Source organism: Pundamilia nyererei, unplaced genomic scaffold (assembly GCF_000239375.1).
Source record: "Pundamilia nyererei isolate P.nyererei 1_Seehausen unplaced genomic scaffold, PunNye1.0 scaffold00002, whole genome shotgun sequence".
NCBI lineage: Eukaryota > Metazoa > Chordata > Actinopteri > Cichliformes > Cichlidae > Pundamilia > Pundamilia nyererei.
This window is the reverse complement of record NW_005187403.1, coordinates 5,444,654-5,470,022: the sequence shown is the minus strand read 5'-3', so window position 1 is coordinate 5,470,022 and position 25,369 is coordinate 5,444,654. Positions and strand designations below refer to the sequence as shown.

The following is a 25,369-nucleotide window of genomic DNA, read 5'->3' as shown; positions in this document are numbered from 1 at the left end:
AAGTGGAACTGTCATTCAAAACTAATTATAGGGATACACTGACTTTAAGATTTTAAGGTAAACACAAATGCAAGTGGTCTGTGGATTTGTTTGTTTTTTAATATTTACTTGTGTTATTTTACTTGTTTTATTTGGAATAGATGCCTACTCCACCTTGTGTCCAAGAAGCAGATTATTTAATTTTTTTTTTAAAAACTGAAGTGTTTTGAAATATTTGTACATTTAGCCTTCACACAACACATAAATGTCATCTTAATTGCTAATAGGTGAATGGCAGGGCCAATATGGGGGTATCAGTGCATTTTGAATTAATTTCATTACTGATTAAGATTAATTTGAGCCTTTTCACTATCCTACACTTTACTGGCCCGCCATCATTCCTGAACAATGTTCAAAGCCAGAAGGGTTTATTTGAGAATATTAAACAACTAAACATGGGCGTAGCTTTCTATTTCTTGACCACAAGGGGCAAATCGCTGTGGTTGCAAAAAGACTTTAGTCCTACAGAAGTCTGTGGGAAAACTGCCTTCAGCTCTAACCCCTGTAAACACTTTCCTGATGATTTTATGGGCTCAGTCATTCCTTTTGTGTCATATTTGTGTCCATTTTGCAAATTTTTATCATTCTAAATGTCAGGAAGCCAGAAGCTCAGTGACTTATGCCTTGGAATTAACCAGCTGTTAGCCAATGAAGAGTGCAGCGGTCTTTACAAACCAGTCAGTGGTGCCAAGGTGCTGGGTAATGCTACTCCAGCACATAGGTTCCCACATTAACTATAGATGACCAGTCTCTTTCAGGTTATACATGTGCAATATACAATAATGCCACACTTGCAGGGGATGTGCTCATGCCAAGGTTATTATAGTTAAATAAAGCTGAACTGAAAATGAAAACTAGATGTGAAAAATATTTTCCTTAACTAAAATAAAAACTAGATTTTCAAGAAAAGCTAAAAGTCACTGAAACAATTTTGCAAACAAACTAAAATAAAAATACTAATACAGAGGGAAAATTTGTTATCATAATTGAGCTGATGAGGCTTTAATAGACATGTTTATTGAAATTTTGGATGTCTAAAAGACTGAGAGTCAACTGCTTTCAAAAAAGTTCAGTTTTTTATTGCAATGATACTTCTACTGAGAATTCTAAATCTTGCATCTGGCATATGCACTCTATACAAAAGGGACTAAACCTAACACTGACACTAATAAAAACAAAAGTAAAACTAAACATTGTCAAGCAATGAAAAGTAAAAACTAAACTAAACTGAATTAAAAACAAAAATACAAAACAAAATATAAACTAATAAGTAAATCCAAAACTATAAAACTCTGGCACAACCTGCTTTGTGTTTATTCTTTATAATATCTATGGTTAAATACTATAACTTGGAGCTATACAGTTTGGGGTTTTTTTGTTTGTTTTTTTAGGTATTTTGTACACCTTATTTATATCAAAGACATTATATAAAAATAATCAGAACACCTGTATATTATACCACAATTTGCCAGTCAGTTTAACATAATTTAAATAAACTAAATTGCTTATAAAGTTCACACACAAACATCAATACTTCTCTAAAAGAGCTTTAACAATTAGTGATCATATAACCTTTGTCTGGCTGTTGTATTAGCCAAATGTATTTACAAACTCCGCTTGGTGTACCTCACCCATCCACAGGCGTAACTCTCATTTTATACAGGGGAGGGAAACAAATATTGCACAGAGGTTAATATCAAGATCATGGCTTATCTCTTAAAATTAGATGATTCAAATATTATAATTTTATTTTAAATTGGTTGCATGAGTTCATATTGGAAACAGCCTTAACTTTGAATACAAACTTTCAGGCTGTAAGACAAACCTGATCATAAATGCAGTGTAAGGAATTTTTGATTCCCATTTATGTCTTTTTTCAAAAATTAAAATGTCTTTCTTTTGGGATAAAAAGTAACAAGTTATCCAGACTTGTTATACAAAGTTATTGTAAGATTTGTGGCTTACTATTGAATCACTACAGAGCTTTTACCTCTTGTGTGCCGCCATCTCTTTCTTATTACTTTAAATAGTTTAAAAGGAGCAGCAAATGATGAAACAAAAACATTTTTGACTTTAAACTATGCCTGTATCCACCCGAGCAGTGCTATAATCGAGCTAAATGTTAGTAGATTTGTAATTTTGTGGTAGGTGCTAGTGTGTTAGCATGATAGCTAATAATCGCTTGCACGTGAGGCCGATAAAAAAAAAAAAAAAAACATCAGTCTTGAAGGTTTTTAAAGGGTGGTAGCACCACGGACGCATATATCATCTTTTGACAAAATAAAGATAAAGTATGTAAGAACTGTACTTTTTAAATTCAGGACTTTTATAGGGGACAGTTACATGATGACAATAATCACCTGAACAATTGGGAATACTGATGATATTTGCCCTCTTTTGATGCTACTACTACTACTAATAATAATAATAATGATTTAAAATTCCTGACCAATATTTTAGTCACATTAGATTTTTTTCCTCTTATTATCTACTATGATCATGTACTTCCTTAAAAACCATCCATCCATCCATTCGCTGCCGCTTATCCTTTTCAGGGTCGCGGGGGGCACTGGAGCCTATCCCAGCTGTCATAGGGCGAGAGGCAGGGTACACCCTGGACAGGTCGCCAGTCTGTCGCAGGGCCAACACAAAGGGACAGACAACCATTCACACTCACATTCACTCGCACATTCACACCTAGTGACAATTTGGATTTTCCAATTAACCTATCCCCACAAGCTGCATGTCTTTGGACGGTGGGAGGAAGCCAGAGTACCCGGAGGGAACCCACGCAAAATTAAGCCAGTGTTTTTTGATATACCTATTCTAACAATATTCTTTTAAAACTCTCAATTAGAATGTTTGACTTTTGTGAAGTAAAATAAATAACTCAATATCATTTAACAAAAAAATAACATTTAATATGGAAAATTAAAATCAGATTAGAGTTTCTGCTGTTGATTAACAATAGAAAAGACAAAAGGCATGAGTAGGACACTTGAAACATAGCAGTGACTTTCAAAACAAAACCAATCTTTCTCTATAGTTTGGCCACCTGAAATTCTTGCATCAAATATATGTTAAGAAGACTCCATGCATAATTTTTTTTTAAATTAGAAATTCCTAAATATTGGTAATCTGGGATCTTTAAAACTTACAGCTAAAGGCTAAGCCTGGGTCTACAAGTAGTATTATACACTGATGTATTTCTGAGAAAAAGCAGACCAATCTATGGACACAAGACTAAACAGAAGCATTTTTCCATAACAGCATTTACCTGCATGACAAATAATGGTATAAAAATTACTAGAACAGTTAAAGGGGAGAATTTGAACAAGATGGACACATAAACAAAACCTAGATAGCAGATTAACAATAATCATATGTATAGTGATCTGGGAAAGATAATTTCTCTACTGTACAACATTTATGTTCTTTATTATCAATAATATGTCAGTTTTTTGATGCAACAAATAAATCAACAGCTATTAAAAAAGGGTTATTGGACATTCTTGGATTTTTCTGCTAAAGTGCAAAATGCTCATCTGTCACAATGAGGAACCAAATGATTTTCTGTAAAAGCTAAATTTACAGTTTTGGTTCATGTTAGACAGAAACACCAAATAACCCTGCAAATACTGAATCAAAATAAAAGAAAATAAAAGCTCTTAATTTAAGAGACTTTGATTTGGATTATCACTGCCACAAGAAATACACTTGTATGGACTCATAAGATAAACTACTGACACTAAAACGGCCCAAAGTATTCAGAGAAATTTTTTTTCCTCCCCTCAGACAACTGTGCTTCTCTGTAAATAAATAATCTTTAAATTCAATTTCATGAAGACGATTTACTTTGTATATATCTGCGTATCAGAAATGCGCCTGTGCAGTAGTGGTGTAATCGATGCGATAATTGCGGAATAAATGCCATTCAATAACAAGTTCACAGTACTTTGGATAGCAAAGCAGACTCAGACGTTATCATCAGTGCACTTATGTGGATGACAGTCCAGCTGTACAATGCCTTGTTCTTCATTACAGATCTTTATAACATCAGAAATATCCTTCCTAAGAATACTAAATGGCAATGTTTCATTTAGAGGTTGTGTCACTGTTTACATATATTTTTTCTAAGCAAGATCTCCACAGGTGTCCACCTTCTTACACAAAAAACCCCCCAAAACAACCCCACAGCGAGCTTTTATCACTGAAAGTATAGATGTAAACAAAAACATAAATGATTCAGTAGGTGTGCTGTTAAGGTGTGATAGTGAGTGAGTGAGCAAACATGCACAGTGCTCGGGCCCCAACACTGGCTCACCTACTTTAAAGCCATTTTTAATGTTAACCAGTGAAACTGCCACGGAAAGACTCTACTGTTCATGTCGTGTGAACAACACAGCGCTACTGGTACCATTAGTAACACGTACTTTCCCTGCTAGGACAAGTGAGTAGTATCCACTTTGTTAAAGGCTTATTTGGTACAACTTGCGACTGGACACTTTTAGACCCAAATGTTTTTAAGCAATTAAACTGGGAGAATGTCTCAGATTCAGACTTTAGAATTAGCAAATACAAATCAAGAGAACTCAAGTCTTACATTGTTTATTGTCCTTAGCTTCTTCTAAACTGTTGTGTTTTATGTAATAGTTTTCAGACAGGTATTTCACATCTCACACTCTTATTTGTGTTTGGAGTGTTGTTTTGTTTTTTGTTGCCATTTACATCTGAATATTTGCGTTGTAATTTATAGAAAGTAAACCTTCATAATCCCTTAGCACATGCTTCTTCAAACACTCATGTTTACTGCAACTGTGAACACTGGTGTCAAACATGAGTAACATGCCAGAACCCTACACTATTTCAAGTCTTTTTGCATTCAACAGACTTTCTTGGTTTCACCACATTTTAAGCTCGATTGACCAAAAGTGGAGAAAATAAATAAAGACATTAAAGAGGATTTAAGGACAAGTGTGGAGACAAACCCACCCCATTTTGCATTAACCAGCAGCACTAATAATCAGTTGGCCAAAGTGCTCAAGAACTCTCAGGAAATCTCATCATTTTAAACATTTAAGCTTACTTAATTTAAAATAAAACACAAAATGCTGTTTCCCACACCATGATTCCCCTTAATTCCAGAGGTGATGAAGAGTTCTCTGAAAGCCCTCAATCCATGTGGAGTACAAGTGTAGCTGGCACAGTTTTCATGGGTTGGTAATGCTTCCCGTCAGGCCTGTTTTCAAGAACTCACCCAACAAGGCAAAGACAAGTCCTTGCACGTCTGTCATTACATGACTGCAGTCTGTATTCTCGATGACTACACAGCAGCAACATAAAAGAGGTGGGATCGTTACACCAATGTACTTTCACTAATTTGTAGAACTAGTGAAAGTATGTCCTACTTAAGCCGTCATGTTTAATGAAACACGGATGAATAAATGAATAATGCTGGTTCTCAGTGTATCACAGGAGGATGATTCTTTCCAGTCTTAATATCGACACACTGTCCAGCTGTGACTTCTTGCTGTTCCCAACTCATCAGCCTCTTTACTGTTGGCTGGTACAAGGCCCAGTGAAGCTCTTTGTTACCCTACTCCTCCTAGTTGGTCCCTGAAGAGCCCTCTTGGTCACTGGGCAGGGCACCGTTGATCTCAAGAAGGCTATCGATTCCCAGATACCCAAGTAAAATATCACTTCGGCGGTGAGAAAGGTTCAGGATGTCCTCGGCCAAACACTGTGGAGAGGTGAAGCGGACCTTGTCGTGGTCAAACATATCCTTAAGGTACTGCACGATTTGTTGCTGCAGGTGAAAGGAGAGAAAACAAAATGAAAAGATGGTATGATAATGTGTGTGTGTTGTTAAGCCACGTGAAGACAACTTTATGTGGCTTAGTTAGCTCTGAGCCACATGAATGCAAGTTCCCCCATCATTGTTACTGCAGCTACTACTACTTTGACTGTAAAGGCTCTTGCATGTAATGATGTCTGTGGCTCAGGAGCTGCTACTTAAATCTAAAAACTATTGAAATTAGGTTTAGTACAAACTGTATATAAATGTGCTCTAACAAAGCAGCAGGCAAAGAACCTTTAGAGTTGCATTAAAGGAAATGTAGGTTTAAGAGTTTCACTCTGACTCTTTTCTTCCAACACTGCACTTCTATAAAGTTTTATAACCCGATTAAAGAAAGTATCTCGCAGCATCTTGCATCCTCTGCTGTACATCTCACTATACAATTGTATAAATTATACATTTAGTGTCATGTGCTGTAAGAATTGTAGAGTTGTACATTAAGCTAGTGGTTTTCCTGCACAGAGGATAGTGTCTGCTTGCACTGAAATATTTTTAAACCATATACTCTGTATGGCCTCACCTTAAAAATTGTGCACACTTCACTCAGGTGCTGCCGGGGTCCTAAAAAGCCAAAAGCTAAAACTGGGCTTACATGCTCAGATATGGCATAGAAGTGGGAGATAAATCCATCAGGAACCTGGAGAGAGCAGAAGAACAAGAATAAACAAATTTTTTTAGGTTTAAATAAAGCTGTTAAAAAGTATTAATTTCTAAAACTAGTATAAACTCACCATAAGAAGACGCCTTTTGGCTTTTAGGACGGACCAGCAAGCAGTCGCCAAAGCCTGCCAGAAAATTAAAAACTATTATTAGAGAAACCGTTATAAGCATGTTGGTGGAATATGGAGTAAGTGTCTGTGCTGATGCATGTGCATCATATTAACCGTTTCTTTAAAGCTGTCAGAGAGCCAGCGATTCCTCAGCACAGCCACCACAGAGGCAGGAGGACTCTCCAGGTCTTCGAATGCATCCATCAGGATGAAGTCCAACACTATGTCGAAAAAGTTCATACAAACCACCTGCAATGTTCAGGAAATGTGGACCATGAGGAATGGTGAAGGCATTATTTATTTATTTTTAGCAGCAGTAATGTTTTGAACTGCTGTGGCATCAGGCATACCTGACTTGGAACACATAAAGGACTAGATAGTGTTGTGCAACTGTTGTACAAGAAAAAAAAACTTCTGTATTTTTTTCTTATCTACTGTGGTGACATGGAGGTTTGTAAGAGTGGGCTCCTGGTCGGTCTGTTTCAGATATACACACACCCAAGCATGTGTGAACATGTCCTATGGATAGTTTGAAGCTATACTACTGATGAACAGCTGGTGGCAGCAATGTGCAACATATTAAAATTATGTACATCTGACTCAAAGAGCTCAAAGAGCTGAGCACACTGTCATGTGTGTTGGTCATGAGTGGGTTATATCTGTCACAGAGAAACTAAAAAAAATTAAGCAATCGGTCCCTTTAAATATTTTCACTAAAAAACCAAAAAGCAACAAACAAACAAACAAAAAAATACAAATGTTAACTGATGTTTGCAATTAATAGCTACTGATTGTATTCACTTGTCACATTCATGCTTACCGTAAACACACATACACTATCACATTGATGTGATGACTTGAATAACAGCATGATTACTCACTCCTCGACCCTCCAGCTCCATCTTAGTGATGGGCCACGTTTCCTCTCTCTGAGTGTACAGCAGCATGTCTTCATAGCTTTCTAGAAAAGCTTTGGGGCTCTGAGATGAAGCAAAAGATCAAATGAGATCAATTTAAATAAATAATTACAGTTCTTTAAAATTGTCCAAAAGGACATTCATAACTGAGGATCCAGTGAGGAGTATTTTACCTTGTTCGCCTTTATCATTAAACCAACAATCATTTGCTTTCCGGTCTCCATGAAAAACGTACGATGGGTTTCATCTAACAATAGGATCTGGAAAAGAAAAGCATCACTGGTTTAATTTCTGTAGTAATTTGGTTTTAAACATGTGTATACGTATGAAGTGTAGGTTTGCTGAAACCAACCTGGAATGCTTGTCTCACACAGTGAAGCTTGGCAAGGAAGTCTTGGTCACTATAACATTCAAGTAGTTCAGTCCTGGTAAACACAGAAAGATTTATTTAAGTCAACAAAGGCTCATGCTTCTCTTGGCTGCTGTGTATTGGAGTATAAGATGTTTTGTTTTTTAGCACCACTATTACCTTTTGTTAAAATGTGCATTTTCACATCCAAAAAGTAACACTAGCATTAATTTGGAGTCTAAAAAAAAATTCACTTTTTGCTCAGTTTTGGTCTCCACCAGTTTAACTGCTAAAGGCTTTTTGATGTTTGACAATTAAACTGCGTTTCTCAGTAGTTTTAGTTGAAAGTCTATGAGGGATCACAGATACAACAGACAGTGACTCATATGGCATTATCTACAGTAATATATACTATTTTTAGAAAAGTATTTGTCAGTGCATCTTTGAGTATACAAATAAAAATGCCTCACATAACAGTTACCTCAGGGTCCTATAGGCCACTTTGTCTTCATGGACCAGAGACAGGGCTTCTTCATAAAGGGCTGCTGGCTGATAGACCTCCCCTAGAGACATGGGATCTAACAGCTGCACATAAACACAAATACCTCAGTGCACAGCCTGTATGTGTGTGTACACAGATGAATACACGAGTGAGGGGGAGGTTTTTTGAAGGGTCTGGACTGTACTGTGTTTTCTGACGGTCGGTCTTTAGAGGGCAGGGGAAAGAAGCTCACCTCCGCAGCCGAAAAGAAGGAGTCATCAGAAGTGACAGTAGTAGCATCGTCCTCTTGCAGTCTATGGAAACTTTCCACTTGAGGCAAGATTAGCGTTCCTTCACTTTCTGCCAAACGAACAACACAAGCTAACTGCCAGAGCCAGACTGGAAGCACACATGTATAGCTCTAAGCAGTGACAGAGGCCAAGAGCCAACAGTCGAAATGTATGATCTTTGATTAATAATATTTATATTGTCTGATAGGGTCACACAGAAATTCTTACCAAAGTCTGCCAGCACATTGTCTGCTGGGATACTGCTCCCAAAATCCTCCTGTAGGTGATACGCTCTGTGCAGTAGTGTCTCTAACTTCTCAGCAAACACTTTATTTTGGGCTTCACCCTGTAAAATAAAAATAATAAAGATACCACTTTAATATTATATAATAAATAACCCAAGAATTAGTTTATTTAGTTACATTAAACTGGCACTGGGCTCTAATCCAGGAGGCAGACTAAGTGAAATTGATCAGCTTTTCTGGAACCGCATCACATTTTATAGTTAAATTTAATCATTTTATTTTATTTTTAATAAATAAAAGTCTTGCAACAGTTTATGACCAGTTCTTTTTTTCTATAATTATTAGGCAGTTGTTTAATGCACTGATGTGTTGCAACAACATCACGTAAAGTATTTGATTATTTCTGCCTTTTGAGGGATAAAAATGCTTTAAAAGATTAACAGGAAATCTCAGCTTTAATGTTCCCCAGTGTAACCATTTATATTCTGACCTCAGCCTTCACTGAAAGATGACAGCTCTCCGGCAGCTATAGCAGAGATGATTTACTGAGTTACTTTTCATAGTGAGAGTTCAGTCACAGTCCCACTGTGCAAGTGGACTCCAATGCATATCTGGTTTGGGAAACGACAAAGCTTATGATAGTTGATAAACTGAAGCCAACGATAGCTTCAGGTGGTTTGGAGTCACTCCCATCTTAGACCCACAGAGTGATTTGAGTGATCTTCAGTGGATATGTTGAGGTTCAGACTTTGAATTTCAGACATTGTATCTTTCAAAATGTTGCTTGACATCATTTAATGACTAGCAATCCCACCACACACTGGTAATAACAGTTTAATAGTTACCGTGGTAACGTCTCCACATGTTGCTCCCTGCAGAGCCAGGCTGTTGTTGCTGGATGTTGAGTGGGGTTGATGGCGAATATTCAGTGCCTGTTCCCACTTTCGCAGAGCCTCATCAAACAGCTCCATGCCTAACAGGAAGCGAAAAATTTGATTTAAATCCCAACGTTGTCTGCAGTTTTGCCCCGTCTTAAATGTAGCACACAACAGTTCAATTCACACATGGGCTCAATCAGATTTTACATAGACTAAAACCTGTTGTATGTCGGTCCAATTCATTGAAAGATTTTATTACTCACATAAAGTTCCCCAGTTAATTAAAAGAGAAATTAAAGGCTGCAGTGCATGTGCAAAAACAGTTTTAAGCACATTACTCTTGAGTTGAAAAATAATGGTACTGCACTACAAGTACCAGTGGCACAGAGCTACAGGAACTGGCATTTTTGCATTAAATTGATACGGATTAATATTGGTTGCAATGTAATTATAGATAGCTTGTGCTCTAATGTCAGCATGAAATAGTAAAAAGACCAAAAAAAAAGTGGCTTTACGCTGTTTTTATATTAAACAATAAAAACAACAACAACAAACAAAAAAAACAAAACATGAGTTTTAGTGAATACTTACCCATTAAATAGAGATTCTCTGCATTAGCGTCCTCTACCGCCCCTGACTCTTCCACCACAGGCTCTGCCTCCCAAGGTGTGGATGGATTGGCAGACTGATTTGGAGAGCTTGGGACTCGCATCTAAGCCAGAAATGAGCATCCAAACACATATACACCCAAAGATGGTGAAAAAAAATTTAAAAAAAAATAAGTCAAAGATAAAGCAAACATGACAACAAAAAAAAAAAAAAAGTATGAAACTTACAGATGCCAGGCTGTGTGATGAACTTGAGTGTTTACTGGGAGCCAGGGAGGAAATTCCACTCATCGTATCATTGCTTCGAGTGCTGGGACTCATCATCTGTCGACCAGTAAATGGGGCTGTCCCAAAGGAAAAACATTTCCTCACTGAATGTTTCACAGCAACCACTGCTGAAAGACACTAAACAGCGTCCCCCTCCCCTAAAAAAGAAACATAATATTCTGTCTTCACACCTCTCTTTAATGATGAGGGCCGTCCTGTCTTCATGAGCGACTCTGGTATTCCCACTGTCTTCTGGCCATCCTTTTCTTGTGTTCCCTGCTTCCTCTTTCTTCCTCGCCTTTTTAAATGATGAGCAGTGAGAGCTAGAGCCACACTGCCCAGTGCTGTGGCAAACAGCACCTTCTTCAGGCTAGGTGTAAGCCTCAGCTGGGAAAATATGGACTGAGAGCAGAAGAAGCAGTGAGGATACGACCAAACATAGTGTACACTCTGTGTGTGCATTTGTATAAAGGGGTTTACCTGCCCAAATGTAGAATAGAGAAAGACGGGTATCTCTGCTACAGTCATGGCCAAAGCCTGAGCGATGGACATCCCTTCTCCTCGTCTCATTGACATCTCAGGAATTATAATGCCTTCAGGCCACAGCAAAAATTAAGTTTCCCCTCTGGTCTGAGATCAGCCAGCTCAGGACCTGCTGATGAACCATCCGTAATCAACCACTCTCTCATCCAGTGGCTAACTGCAGTCTTGTTGTTCTACAACAGATAAGGCACAAGGTTTGTACCTAAGTGTAGGTGCTTCTAACTGCACAGCCATTATAATACCAGCTATTAGTAGAAACTACTTTCACTGTACCACCTATTTTCACTGTACAAACTTAACTTGTACAGGTTTATGGTTTGACCTGGAAGGAGAGCAGACTGACACTCTGCCAGCTACTACTTAACCAGTCTGGAGTGTCTGGTATGCAAATAGGCAACAAGCACGCCATTCAACATACTGTACGAGACAAAGCCTCACAAAAGATAGTAGTTGTAGCTTCAACATGAGAAACTGGTTGACTTTCTACGTCTCTGAAGCAAACTAGTGTACATAAAGCACAACTATGTTCCATGCAGACTTAAGTTATTGAAAACAAGGCTGCTAGTTGAAAGAACTTTGACAATATGTTAAAGCGAAAGCTAGCTGTTAGCCAGTCCAGGAAGCAGAAGACAGTAATTTCAACTGACACAAATTATTTTAGAGCTTTCCCCATAAATTCAGCAGCAGGGTTTATGTCTTTCTTTAAAGCTCAAGTCAAGGACAGCTAAATATTAGCACTAGCAAAGATGAAACTATCTTTTTAGATGAGCATATGCTAACGTCAGCTAGCTTATTCGGCTAGCCTTATCTGTCAGTCTGCATCATAGCATCACCAGGTCAAGCTGGCTTCAGAGCAAAGTCTGTGAGCTGACAGCTCACACACTTCAAGGCGGCTTTGTGTGCAGCTTCCCCAGAGGCACAACTAATAACATAATCCTTGCGTAGGTACATACCGTGATCATCCGAGGCTTCAAGGAAGGACATCCCCGTGTCACAGTCAGTGAAAGTCGCACGGTGGATTCTTTTTTTTCCCAAGGCCCTACGTAGTTAACGCAAGAATACCGACGCGGACACGGGCCAGTCGGGTGAGGTGTGAAGACAGTTACCTATTTCTTGACGAATCAGATAAAAGAGTAGGCGGGGCAAAGACTTTTCTAATCCAATCAGATATTAGTTCTTGAAATATCGTCACTCTATCCTGATCAAACAGAGGGGAAATACTGCTAGAAAGTTCAAGGCGGTGTATATACTTTATAATTAAAAACAATGCTAAAGGGACATAAATGGGTTACGTTTATTGAATAATTATATTCTTAATTATATGCTAAAGGCCATAACATTGGAGTCAGGCTACCAGAATAGTATAACGAGAAAAAGTATTGAGACGGCGTAGTTTAACCATCTGAAATAATGTTTATAAATTACTTTCCTCCTATTGTGGGAAAGAAAATTTACGAGGGGTACTGGAACGTCGCATAGACGGCTACTTTAAAGTAACCAAAAGTATTGAGAAGACTGCTTCCGGTTTTGGCATGTTTCTTTCAGAATAAAGGCGTGACTGCCCTCCGCATGTCTAATGTCATTATATGAATTTAAATACTAACAATAAAAACGTATACCATCATTGTTTATATAGTTAAATTCATAGTTATTATAGTTATTGTTATTAAAGTTACAGTTATTTCTGGTAAGTAATGTTTTTTTAATCAAGTTTGTTCCGGTGATAGTTTGTTGCGAAATAGTGGCCCCGGAAGCCGTATTCTGTAAAGACGGGCTACGTTATAATTTACAAGGCGGGTCCTAGGAATTGTTTGTAGGGTACTGTGTCAACAAAGCTGGGGAAGAAACGGGCAGCTTGCAGATTTCGGATGGTAGTTGATGTAAACATGGTGCAAATAAGACTAGAATAATGTGGTCGGCTACGTGATGAAAACGAAAGTAACCGCACAAAGAAACGGATGCTGGAATTTGACAGAGCTGGAAAGGCAATTAAAAATCTTTTGATATGGAACCTTTGTGATCATGAATCGACGGTGGCTGACTGGGCATGTCTCTCTCGAGTCGGCGTGAAAAATGAGTGTCGTCCGGGCCATTGGAAGCAGGGGTTTGCCGAAGGCCTTGATATGAACGTTCTGGTAAGAGTCACTTGCTTATTTAACCCATCCGATCGCTAATAATGTGTGCGGAGCTGCACTACCCTAACATTTCCTACATCTTATCCGCCTGTGCAGATGCTTCGCTGGCTTTGCCTGCTCACCCTGAGCCTCCCTCTGTTGTTTTGGGTTGGGCATGTGATGATACGGGACGGCCCATCACCTGCTGCGGCCAGGAAGGGACTCGAGGGCTACAAGAGGATCAAGCCCGACAGAATGGACCAGGTGAGACACAAGGAGGGTAGGATTACACAAAAAAAAGCTTACAGAGGTCTGGTTCCCTAAGTTCATGGTGACTGTGAAAACTGATAGCCACTCATATTAATTATACAGTGCATTTCTTAACCTAAATAACAAAGGCATGCAACTGTCAGTCTGTCAGTCTCTGTTGATTGTATTTGTGTGTGTTAGGGTGAAAACCATTACTACAGATCTGTAGTATTTCTGTCAGACTGTGAATACATTTGCATCTCAACAAGACAAAAAGCTAGAGCGTACCACAAAAGAACACAGGAGTTGCTTTGGAAAAAGTCTGTGAAAGTCCTGAGTTGCACATCCAGAGTCTACAGCTGAACCCAGTAAATAATATAATCAATTCCGATTGTTCCCAGCAAGACATACTTGACCTAAAATTCTGATTTCGTCTATTTTAATTAGCCCAACACAAAACCTTATGAAAGCACATTCTGTAATTACAATGGAATAACAGCTGAGCTATAACCATCCAATTACTGATTTATGTGCACAAACCACAGCCTAAAAAATTCTCATCTTTCCCCTTTTCTCTCCACAGATACTGGACATCAACTGTAGTCAGTGTGCCTTGGTCTCCAGCTCAGGTCAGATGCTCAGAGTTGGCGCCGGAGAGGAGATAGACAAAATCGGGTGTGTGATCCGGATGAATAACGCGCCCACTAAGGGGTTTGAGAAAGACGTTGGGAGGCGCACCACCGTTCGTGTTGTGTCTCACACCAGCGTTCCCCTGCTGGTAAAAAATGAGCAGTATTATTTCCAGCAGTCAGCAGAGACCACATATGTGTTTTGGGGTCCTGAAAGGAACATGAGGCAAGATGGCAAAGGACACATCTTCAATGCCCTCCTGAAAATGGCAAAAAAATATCCAAATGTCCGAATGTATGCTGTGACGAAAGACAAGATTGAGTACTGTGACGGGGTGTTTCAGAACGAAACGGGAAAAAACAGGTACGGTAGGAGTACTCGTAAGTTGTACAAATAGAAAGTGTAGCCATTTACACACTGTATAACTTTGTTCTCTAATTCAAAATATTAAAGGTGAAAATATAATTTACCCATTTCAGCCTTAAATCACCTCAGTTAAATCTTGATACCTTACTTTAAAGGAAGTTATTGTGAATTCTTGTGTTCAAAGTTTAAGTTTTTCTTAAATGAATTACAGTTAGAATGTGAGGAAATAACTGCTATAACCTGAAATCCAAAAATGTGAGCGTCAAAGAGATATCAATTGAAGCTGCGCTTGGGCTGGGCTCTATGTAATACCATGTTTTTACCACAAGGGGGTGAAGCTACTCAGTGTTCCCATTGTTTAATCAGGTCAGTCATTTACTGAGGACGTTCTTTACACAATGACAGCCTGGCTAATGGCAAAACCTCTTGAGGAAATGACGGTCTCTAAAAAGAAATACAGTGGAGGAAATAAAAATAAGTAATCCAGTCTGGGATTTGTGTAAACATGGTGACCAACTACACAAAACATCTTACCGCTGTGTTTGCCAACAAGGGTTTCTCCACCAAGTACTAATTCATGTTTTGCTTAGTGATCAAATACAGTTCACTCCATAACATGCAAATCAATTTCTAACTTTAATGTTATGTGTTTTTCTTTCTGGATTTGTGGTTGATATTCTGTCTCTCTCCATCAAAATGAAACTACCATAAAAATAGAGGCTGTTCTCTTTCATTTGGAAAATGAGCAAACCTACAAATTCTACAGGAAATTAAATAATTACATACCCTCTTCTGTACAGTGTATGATACAGTTATGATCTAATGTGTAGATTATGACTGGTGCCAGTTGTAGGATTTATTTTTGAATTTGTAAGAATTTGCAAAACTTTTTTTGGAAGAACAAATATTCTGTGTTTCTCACTCAGAATGAAAACTGGGGCGTTTCTCAGCACTGGATTCTTCACAATGATTCTGGCCATAGAAATGTGCGACAGCATCCATGTTTATGGAATGATTGATGACGGCTACTGCAGGTGAGATTATGATCCATAATCAAGCTCCATCTTTTTTTCTATGTGTGTATATATTCTATGTACATACAGTGGCTTATTACTATCTTTAGTGACCTACTGTTTCCCTCCTGTCAACAGCCGAGCCAATCACAGTGTTGTTCCCTACCATTATTATGAACAAAACAGGATCAATGAGTGCAAGATGTATAAGGTCCATGAGCACACCCAACGTGGAGGCCATCGCTTCATCACTGAGAAAGCCATCTATGCCAAATGGGCAGCACGCCACAGGATAGAGTTTAAACACCCCTCCTGGAGCCTCTGAAGAATGAGATTAAGCTTTACTGGTAACAAATGATAATGGCCCCTCGGTATTGCAGAGATCAGTAGGACTACAAGAAAAAAACATATTAAAACACAACACTATAAATTGAAACCAGTCAATACCAAAGCTGCTTTTAGATTCTTTATAACTGTGCCTTGACTTTTGCTCTTTTCTGCACAGTTTTTTTACTTCATGCTTCAATCTGGCCTGTGTAATATAAAGCTGCAATTATATACATTTCATTTGAGACAGAAAGTGCATTATAATTATATACACAGACTGTATATAAAAGATATACCTAGCTAAAAAAAGCTAATGTTCTTTAAAGGTGCTTCATTTCAAATGGCCAGCAGGGGGCGACCCATCTGGTTTCATCTGGTTTAATAGAAGTCTACACGAAAACAGCCCTTCAACCCTTGTTATGAGTTTGTGGTCTCAGTTTCAGGTTTTACTGAATATAACATGTTGATTTTATAAATTATATTCCTCAGAGTCAAAACAGACAGTAATTAGATTAAGCTTTACTTTGTGGTGGACGCTGTCCCTCAATTTCTCATTAAGAACCTCACTAACCAATGGGTGTCATGATGACTATGCCATCATGGCCATCTTTTATATACAGCCTATAGTTATGTAGGGTTACAATTAGGTTAATGCTGCTTTTGAATCGATAACAAATAGTCAGAAAATAACTGGCACTTACTTTACCATCACAGAAATCTAAACACGCATAAGATAGTGGCATTTTAGCATTTTTGTATGAAAGATAACTTATTATAAGAAAGTCAACCACCAGAAAATCCAGCTGATTAGAACAAATAATGACTAATCCCTTCAGCTCTTCTATTACTGTTTTACACGCTCTTGGTCCATGATCGTGATCAAAAGATGACAATGCCGATTCAGCATTAAAGCACAGTTGAGGTAATACTGTATTTATGGCCTCGGGACATTTTAAAAGGAAAGCTGTTTTCAGACAAACCTTTGTGTTGCATTTCATTTGAACTTTTTCAACAAATAAGCATATTTGAGCAACTTGAAGTTGGTGTTTATTTCTGTAAAAACCTCTTGCTGTTATGCTGTAAGCTCTCTACTGAAAGCTTTATGCTTGCATTTGTTGCTAACACAGTAACTGTAACAATATGGGCGAGTTACAGTGTTAAAATGCTTTTAGTGGCAACATTTCATTGAATGTGCATTAACGTGTTCAGGTCTTTCTGTGGTGCCGTTGAATTCGTGATTCTGCAGTTTGCTGTTTTCACATCTGCTTTGGTGGCCACATACTCGCTCACACTCACGGAAACTGAAAAAACCCTTTAGGGTGTGTGACAAAATGTTACATTTGAATGAACAATTGTGAGCAAAGGAAGACTCATTGTCTTGTTTTAATACTGAATTTCATCTTTAAAGTTTTTTACCATTTATATTTTGCTGCCTGTTACTATTAAAAACATAGCACCGCCTTTTCAGTTGCATAATGCTTATTTGGTGGCTTATTACAGAGACTGCATCAGTATTTGCACTAGTGAGGAAGCGTTTTACTATGATGTGTACTTCAGACATGAAGTGTTTAAATTTACTTGTGTTTTAGCAGCCAAAGTCCATGTATATGGTAAAAGGAAGAAAAAAAAAACAACCTTTGAAGGCACAAACTTGAATGTAAACACTCATCACTGTGAGATAAGTGTTATCATGAATAAACCTGCTAAAGAACACTTTCTGTTTGTATGTGCGAGTTTGGATTTCAGAGTCTTGTTTACTTGAATATGTGCATCTGAATTCAGTTCAGTGCTTTGGACATTCTTTGTCTACCCTTGGTGCTTTCACCAATATCCGATTAGTCAGTGTGCGGATGTGAAAGATGATTGGCTCACTTCTGTTAGCTTTTGTTATTTTAAAATTGTATAAAATACCTCCATTTTGTTAATACAGGATTAAATAAAACATTACTTTTAAAGGGATGATAAAGTGCATAAATCCAAATGTGTTACTCATAGACTGCATGTCCTAAGTATATACTGTTGTTGTTTAAGTTTCCAGTATAACATAGCATAGGGATTGTGGGGAACAGAAAATGTTTCAAAGAGGAGCCTTCTGTGTTAAACTGAAACTAAACTAAAGAAATGAAAAGTGAGGAAAGTGAGACTCTTAACTTGTGCCGAACTTTGTCACAGATTCAAAATTAGCTTAATAATCAGCACAAGACTAGTTAGCAGAAGGCAAAGGCCATTTAGTATTTCTCTCAGAGGGCAGTTGTGTCTGGCTGGAAATCAACTAATTTCGTGTCTAAATTTGTGTCACTTCATGCCATTATGCTCCCCCCAGAATTGAAAAAGTTATGAAGATTCATATAAAAAATAAATAAATAAAACCCCAAAAAGAAACGCTAAACAAATTTGACACTCCACATAGATCACTTACTCATGAATCTCAATTTATAGTTTATTTTATGTTATTGTTATTTTGTCTTGGATTTGTGTTTTCAATTCATTTTACTTCATTAGTTCCCAGAGTAGAAGTAGTTATTTCAGTTCAGTTTTTATTTATAAAGAATTTACTTTTAGTTTGGCTTTCATTAGTTTAATTTGTTAATTATTATTATTATAAGGCCTTTTGTTAGAGGTAAGATTTGGAAAATTTGGGACAGATATTACAATACATCTCATTACACTGCAAAGGCAGATGACTCACAATTATGCAGACATCCCAGGTCTGAATAAACACATGCAGCAAAGCTTCATCAGGTAGGTTTCAGTGACAAATCTGATCTGAATCAGTGTTGGAGTGGGTGGACTCAGATTGTCTGTTTCAGAGGTGGGATTCCTCCTGTGTCTAGGTGGCCTCACTCACCTAGAGGCTGTCAGCAGTTACTCATCTCTGTACTATTGTCTGTTTTTCAAGGCTGAAGAACTCCCTCAGTTGATGTGAGATTGTTGTTTGCCTTTATTTAAAGCTCTGTGCTGCTGTGCCTCAGTTTAGATGCTTCCTTACCTGATTTCAGTTTCAAAATGTTTAACACATTAGTTTTAGATAATACTGGCAACCTGGGTTGTGTTCTCTACTTTCCTGTTAATCAACTGTCTTCACAAAGCTTTGTGTAGACTTTGTGCAATGCATATTATCTGTTACTTAATTTATGTAATATGGAGCAGCATTTAAAAGACTAAAACTTGGTGAAACTAAAATGAACTGAAAACAATAACAGAAACGGACATAAAATAAAACCTGATTACAAAGGACATATCTGTGACGATGTCAGGCTACATCCTGGAAACTACCGTAGCAACGTTTGTTTATGAGCTCCGGAGTCCGCAGCTGTGCTCACTGCTCAGCAGGCACACAGAGAGGACGGGGGCAATGACGTCAGAAAGTGGTGCAGGAAGATAGGCACGAGAGAAACGAGGGAGAGCGTTAACGGAGGCTAAACAGACCATGAAAAGGTAAAAAACCCGGACCGTTACGGGCCCCCGTTAACCCATTATCACCCGTCAACTTCATTGATATGCTAGCACCGTTAGCCGGACGCTGCTCTTAAGAATAACCAGTAAAGAAAAGCGTAACCCCGCGGAAAGCGGCCGGTTGCGCATTTAAGATGGTGTTTTTGTATCAAAATGTGTAATATTTGGCTTTAACATTCTAGGTGTACCTAGCAGCTGTATGACGGCTGCTAGGTACACCAGCACATAGCCTGTAAATACTTACGTGTCTAAACATGCTATTAGACTAATTACAGCTAACTAGATAATATCACTACGAGTGGCGCCATTTAAATGAAGTGGGATGAATTTGTGTGCATGTCTATTTTAGTCTACCTTTTCCTTTTTAGGTATGATGACAGACAATTACAGTCCGTGTGCTGGAACTGATCAGGAAGCATGGGGCTCAGGCTGGGTGGCAAGGTAAGACCTTTAGAGGGTGTGGTGGCACCATACCTCTTGCCCTTAGTATCTTTGTTAGTACTGTTAAAAAGTGCAGGCACTTGTTGTGACTTTCGACTGATGGCTAGAAGGTTGCTGGTCATCAAGAGCATTTCTGTCCCTGGCACTTTTTGGCACAAAGACCTGAGAGATGCATATGGAGCTTCAGTTGACGGGAAACCATGAGCGGCGGCAGCAGGGGTGGGAAACTTCCAGGCCTCAAGGGCCAGTGTCCTGCAGGTTTTAGATGTGTCCAACACAGCTGATTTAAATGGCTAAATTACCTCCTCAACATGTCTTGAGGTTGTCCAGAGGCCTGGTAATGATCTAATCATTTGATTCAGGTGTGTTGACACAGGGTGGTATCTAAAACCTGCAGGGCCCTTGAGGCCTGGAGTTGCCCACCCCTTTTCTACAGCCATCTGTGTAACACAGTGGTGGTTCTGTCATGGTTTGGGGCTGTTTTTCAGCCAGTGGAGTTTGGGATTTTAACAAAATTGATAAAAACTGATTAGTAATACAGAAAACTACGATCAGAGTGTGTTCGACGAAGCAGTACTATTTGGAAAGCATTTGATTGACTGTGGCTTCATTTTTATTAACATGACAATGATCCCAATCACATTGACAGTGTAGTAAAAGCATACCTGGATAGAAAGAGAAAAAAAAAAGTCGTCAGTGGTATGTCACTCTGGTCGATCAGCCTGTCAGCCAGCAGCTTTATGATGATGATGCTGCAGCAGCTGGTGCTAAAAAGCAGTCACTTGTGGCTGTATGTGTTTTTCTTATCTAATATCTTTGTTTATATTAGTAAAAAGGATGTAGTCAACAGGATTTACGAAAGGGTTATACATGAAGCAAAGAGATGACCTGCTTTGGTAGTGCCTAAAGAGTTGAGAGGCATGCCTCAAGATGTTTGACATATTATAGTTCAGCAAGTGATTTCCGCCAGTTTTAATATTGGCGGCCATTTTTTGGGAAACAACCACTTTCTTGGCATGTCACAGGCTGCTATTTTCATGCTGTCAGTCAGCTGCATCATGCAGACACTCAGTGGTCAGCCGGTGGTGAGTGGCTCAGACAGTGAGCATGTGTGTTTTGAGGGTTAGCCTCATTAGCTGCTGCCTCTCCATTAACAGTTTGTTTGTACACAGGAAACAACTTTATGTCAGCTTTTGTCTCACTCTGCATGTATGCAAGTATGCCAGATGGGGCCACTAAAATATCTTTTTGTTACACTGTGTATGATTTAGGCCTACACTAAGTCACTCATAGCAAGAATCAGGGCCAGTTAGAGCTTGCCTTTTTGTGTATTAAAATCTAAAATAACGTGGTTGTGTGCAGTTTCACTTTTTTTTTAAACATTTAATTTTGCTGCTGCATTCTCACACACTGTGGTTTTCATGGTCCTTTCTTAATCCAATAAAAAGTAAAAGTATTGCCTCTAGTTTCCATGTTTATAAATGTTTTTCTGTATATTGCACCATTGTGTTTTACTCTGCAGGGACAACAGAGCCACAAGATGGTGATCTTTGCTGCCATCCTCATCCTGATGACGCTCTTCATCCTGTACAGCTCCAACAATAACAGCAGCATCGATGCTGTCTACGCTTCTTTCCATGTGGCTACCAACCATGCCGCCAAGACCACAGACCTGAGGAAATGGACAGGAAAAGACGGCTATGTGCCAATTTATGGGAACAAAGTAGGTTGTGCACAAACACTCAAAGTTAAAGCTGGAACTATAAGTGAACTTTGAACCAGAAATCAATATAGAGTCAGTTTCCCGATTGGTAATGCGAGTGAAATTAATTTAGTTTTAGAGACTGCGACACTCATTTGGATGTATAATCTTGTGTTTTATTCTAAATACCTGTGAAGGTATGGAGACAAAATGGAGTGCATCAAATGCTGCTGAAGTAATTTACTAATATGTATTTTGGAAGAAGCTGTAACAGGATGTCATTAAACTGGGCCCAGCTCAGGCTGTCCTGTGAACGCTATATCCAAGTTGAGTTTTATCTGTGCATAGGGGTGGCTTCCTGAACCAGCCAATAGTAAAGAAAAAATGTTGCTTTTTTCCTCTTTAGGAAAAAACTGCATTGACTGGGATGTCAACCCAATCTGAAGTTAGAGACTTGGGATAAGGTGCACTGGCTCCAAATTGTCCCACTGCCAACCGTTATAATGTGATCAGAGCTAAAAACACCCGGAAACTCCCTGAAAGAAACCCTTATTGTTTTTTTCTTATACTGCATGTCAATAAAGTTTATTATTTTAATCAGGTAGCAAGAATCTGATATAATTATAACCCTACCTAACACACTGGGCTGTAGTTGTTAAGACTGGGCAGATACATGGACGTTATCATATACTATGTGTGGCTAAACCCACACACATTTGCATGACCCGTGTTGCTGAAAACGTTTTAATAACTTATTATCATTGTTATGAGCGTTGTCAGCTGGATTTAGCATTTAGTTTTAGTGTTTTTAGGGTTTTTAAAAAAAATTAAATCAGCACTTAAACTGGTAAAATATAGACACCACACCACTGTTGCGGACAGCTATTGTTTTAATATGTTATCTTAAAAAGCTCCATCTTGTGCTTCTTTTCAGAGTATGACCATGCACTGTCATGAGTGTGCACTGGTGACGAGCTCCAGCCACGTCTTGGGTAGTCGAGCGGGAGACGAGATTGACCGCACCGAGTGTGTGATCCGCATGAACGATGCCCCTACGACGGGGTATGAATCTGACGTCGGGAACCGGACCACTCTGAGGGTCGTAGCCCACTCCAGTGTGTTCAGGGTGGTCCGGAGACCTAATGAGTTCCTACGACATACAGACAGCCACCCAGTGATCATTTTCTGGGGACCCCCAAACAAGATTGGGAAAGATGCCAAAGGAACCCTGTACAGATTGATCCAGAGAGTCAGCATGACCTACAGAGACTTCTCTTGTTTCACTGTCACACCGAGCAAAATGCGCAGATTTGACAGCCTGTTCCAAAGAGAGACAGGACGTGACCGGTGAGTGTTAACCCCTTAGCAGTCCTACAAATTTACAATTAGTCCCCTAAACCATCCAATGTACCGTGGGCGGTACGTCCGACTGCTAACAGGTTAAGGGTGGTTATAAAATGTTTTGATAAATGTAACCAAATGCTGTTTTCCTATATGTTTATTTTTTCTTCTCAGACAAAAATCTCACTCGTGGTTGAGCACAGGTTGGTTCACAATGGTCATAGCCATTGAAATATGTGATAATATCAAAGTATATGGGATGGTTCCACCCAATCACTGTGGGTAAGTATAACATTTGACTTCAACCCATTACAGGGAATTTAAACCAGTTAACCAATAAAGAAATCAATTTGTTTTTCCAGAAGAAAATCTGGATCCAAGAAGATGCCATACCACTACTACAAGCCCAGGGGCGGTGATGAATGTGTAACATACATCCAGCACGAGAGCAGCCGAAGAGGAAACCACCATCGCTTTATTACAGAGAAACAGGTGTTTGCACGCTGGGGAAAGCAGTACAACATCAGCTTCACTCATCCCAAATGGTAAAAAGCACTTTTCTGAAGACTTTTCTCTGGAGTTAACAGGTGCACAAATGAGCTTTATCGGTTTGATTTCATTGGAACTTCCCCCCGGATGAGACCTCTTTAAAAAAAACAAAAACAAAACAGACTAAGTATGAATGATGGATATTTTCAGAAACAGATGAAAAGCCTAATATTGGACCGCATCTCGGAATAGAGGCATGGGATTTTTTATTTTTTTTTATTTTTATTTTTTATTTTTTATTTTTTTTACAAAAGCTCAGTTTCAAGCCTTTTTCCCGAAGCCTGGTGTATATTCCACACTGACTTGTGTCTTTTGTAAATATAAAATGAATTTAAAAAGATTTTTTACATGTTTATTTTTTTTGTTAAATATTGAAAAATGCAGTTTCTCATGTTGAAAGGGGATCAGCAATCATGTCTAATCAACTATAACTAGAGAGCCTATAAAGTACTCTTTATAGCTATAGTTTTCTGTTTCATACACAGGAATCGTATTCTGCCATCACTGCAGCCATAGCCAGTATATCCCTAATCCAGTGTACAAATAATCTATATTATAATCTATATTGGGGCCTTATGATACAGTGTAAGAGCACAAGTTCAAGAAACCATTGACAATACATTGTCAGTATCTTAGCTGGATGAATCCAATTTGTCTACATACAGTACACTTTTCAGCTCTTAACACAAAGCATCCTAACAGTAGCTTAGTAAGTCTGAATTCGGCACTTTGTATGTAAATAATAAGACAATCTGACCTAAGATTTAGTGTCAACTAAAATAACTATAATATAGTGTTTATGCTCCTTAGAAATAAGAGTACCACCAAATCTTAATTTAACAATATTTCACTGCTCTTGAGTCAACTCTGACAGAAAAAGAAATGCTACTTTTGTGGACATAATCAGACCTCTTAAATCACATGGGAACCCAATTTATTATGGGAAGACCTTTTTAGTTATAGGTACTAACTGTGCGCTGACTTTCAAACAAAGATGCAGAAGGTTAATTTCCAAAAATGACCAATATTCTGAGACCAGGGCATATTAGAGAGTCAAAAATAAGGGAGCTACTTATGTACAGTGTAAAATTCACACGTTTCCTCTCTGAAAGGAGCAATATGTTTTCTACAGTATAGTGCCAGTTGAAGATTACTAGTGAACTGTCTGCCTGAATCTGACCTTAAACCGTTTCACCTCAGTGGTGTCGTGGTGCATGTGGCTGTAATTCAGATCGTGCTCTTGCTGTGAAATCTCAGTTTGAAGCAGAGAAGCTTCCTAAATGGTGACAAGAATTTTGCAATTATCTTTAAGAATTTGAACTGTCATCACTGTGCATGAAATGCGATTTTAAGGTCCAGAAGCCTGAGCCTTTTTTCTTTTAAAATTAGTAAAAAAATAAATAAATACATTTTTATAGAATATGAAGATACACAAATTGTACTGACTGCTGACAACTAGGTTGCCTGCTATATATACTGAGATAACAGCCTGAAGTAGATTTATACAACCCAGATTTTCAGGCGTTCAATAACCACAGTTTTAGGCATATCAGAATGTGTATATAACAGAATGCAGTACAACAATGTCAAGTGTTGCTTCAACAGCTATAACCAACATGACTGAATTAATGCAGGATTACGATAAATGCGAAGATGTACCAAAAAACTTTAGTCAGTTTAAGTTTGGAACCTGAGACAGTGACATTCAAAACACATACAAAAAGTTTGAGAGCTGAAAGGTCTTGTAATCTTACAAGAAAAGCTTCCAGCTTGAAGAAAGGCAGCAACATGTTTTGGGTTTTTTGTAAATGCAAATGTATGTTTAACTGACTGGTTTAGAAACTCAGACTCAGAGGGACATTCATTTGTCCATTCTGCTCTCCACGTGTGTGGTTTTTTTGTTTTTTTTGTTTGTTTGTTTCTTTAATGAAAAAACA

General features: G+C 38.4%; 3 protein-coding genes across 5 annotated transcripts; 2 read left to right on the top strand and 1 right to left on the bottom strand.

Moving 5' to 3' along the window:
- Positions 1-4,878: 4,878 nt before the first annotated feature.
- Positions 4,879-12,322, bottom strand: miga2 (mitoguardin 2). 2 transcript variants are annotated; one of them, XM_013909188.1, is made up of 16 exons: positions 12,198-12,322; positions 11,182-11,417; positions 10,893-11,103; positions 10,663-10,778; positions 10,418-10,538; positions 9,794-9,921; positions 8,932-9,049; positions 8,667-8,773; positions 8,414-8,517; positions 7,936-8,008; positions 7,757-7,843; positions 7,548-7,646; positions 6,781-6,915; positions 6,628-6,681; positions 6,417-6,533; positions 4,879-5,845 (listed from the first exon to the last, which is right to left on the bottom strand). In XM_013909188.1, the coding sequence occupies exons 2-16, from the start codon at positions 11,275-11,277 to the stop codon at positions 5,645-5,647; spliced, it is 1,767 nt and encodes a 588-aa protein (XP_013764642.1). In that variant the 5' UTR covers positions 11,278-11,417; positions 12,198-12,322; the 3' UTR covers positions 4,879-5,644. The 2 variants fall into 2 exon arrangements, with proteins under 2 accessions (XP_013764642.1, XP_005720297.1); XM_005720240.1 differs by having other exon boundaries at positions 11,182-11,353.
- Positions 12,323-13,029: 707 nt separating this feature from the next.
- On the top strand, positions 13,030-17,650 carry st6galnac4 (ST6 (alpha-N-acetyl-neuraminyl-2,3-beta-galactosyl-1,3)-N-acetylgalactosaminide alpha-2,6-sialyltransferase 4). Of its 2 annotated transcripts, none has more exons than XM_005720239.1 (5): positions 13,030-13,379; positions 13,476-13,622; positions 14,191-14,600; positions 15,530-15,637; positions 15,803-17,650. In XM_005720239.1, the coding sequence occupies exons 1-5, from the start codon at positions 13,203-13,205 to the stop codon at positions 15,939-15,941; spliced, it is 981 nt and encodes a 326-aa protein (XP_005720296.1). In that variant the 5' UTR covers positions 13,030-13,202; the 3' UTR covers positions 15,942-17,650. The 2 variants fall into 2 exon arrangements, with proteins under 2 accessions (XP_005720296.1, XP_005720295.1); XM_005720238.1 differs by having other exon boundaries at positions 15,755-17,650.
- A 1,548-nt stretch (positions 17,651-19,198) lies between these two features.
- On the top strand, positions 19,199-23,642 carry st6galnac6 (ST6 (alpha-N-acetyl-neuraminyl-2,3-beta-galactosyl-1,3)-N-acetylgalactosaminide alpha-2,6-sialyltransferase 6). Its single transcript, XM_005720237.1, has 6 exons — positions 19,199-19,381; positions 19,768-19,840; positions 21,363-21,563; positions 22,477-22,889; positions 23,058-23,165; positions 23,246-23,642. The coding sequence occupies exons 2-6, from the start codon at positions 19,817-19,819 to the stop codon at positions 23,430-23,432; spliced, it is 933 nt and encodes a 310-aa protein (XP_005720294.1). The 5' UTR covers positions 19,199-19,381; positions 19,768-19,816; the 3' UTR covers positions 23,433-23,642.
- Positions 23,643-25,369: the final 1,727 nt, after the last annotated feature.

What these genes read in the sequence shown, in the direction of transcription:
- st6galnac4 (XM_005720238.1), top strand. Translation starts at nt 13,203, where the DNA reads ATGCTGGAATTTGACAGAGCTGGAAAGGCAATTAAAAATCTTTTGATA. An exon ending in GCCTTGATATGAACGTTCTG is followed by an intron (nt 13,380 to 13,475) that starts GTAAGAGTCACT and finishes CCGCCTGTGCAG; the next exon opens with ATGCTTCGCTGGCTTTGCCT. An exon ending in AACGAAACGGGAAAAAACAG is followed by an intron (nt 14,601 to 15,529) that starts GTACGGTAGGAG and finishes TTTCTCACTCAG; the next exon opens with AATGAAAACTGGGGCGTTTC.
- st6galnac6 (XM_005720237.1), top strand. Translation starts at nt 19,817, where the DNA reads ATGGGGCTCAGGCTGGGTGGCAAG. An exon ending in GGCTCAGGCTGGGTGGCAAG is followed by an intron (nt 19,841 to 21,362) that starts GTAAGACCTTTA and finishes TTTACTCTGCAG; the next exon opens with GGACAACAGAGCCACAAGAT. An exon ending in GTTCCACCCAATCACTGTGG is followed by an intron (nt 23,166 to 23,245) that starts GTAAGTATAACA and finishes TTGTTTTTCCAG; the next exon opens with AAGAAAATCTGGATCCAAGA.
- miga2 (XM_013909188.1), bottom strand. Translation starts at nt 11,277, where the DNA reads ATGTCAATGAGACGAGGAGAAGGGATGTCCATCGCTCAGGCTTTGGCC. An exon ending in TCTATTCTACATTTGGGCAG is followed by an intron (nt 11,104 to 11,181) that starts GTAAACCCCTTT and finishes TTCTGCTCTCAG; the next exon opens with TCCATATTTTCCCAGCTGAG. An exon ending in AAGTGTGCACAATTTTTAAG is followed by an intron (nt 5,846 to 6,416) that starts GTGAGGCCATAC and finishes TTTCACCTGCAG; the next exon opens with CAACAAATCGTGCAGTACCT.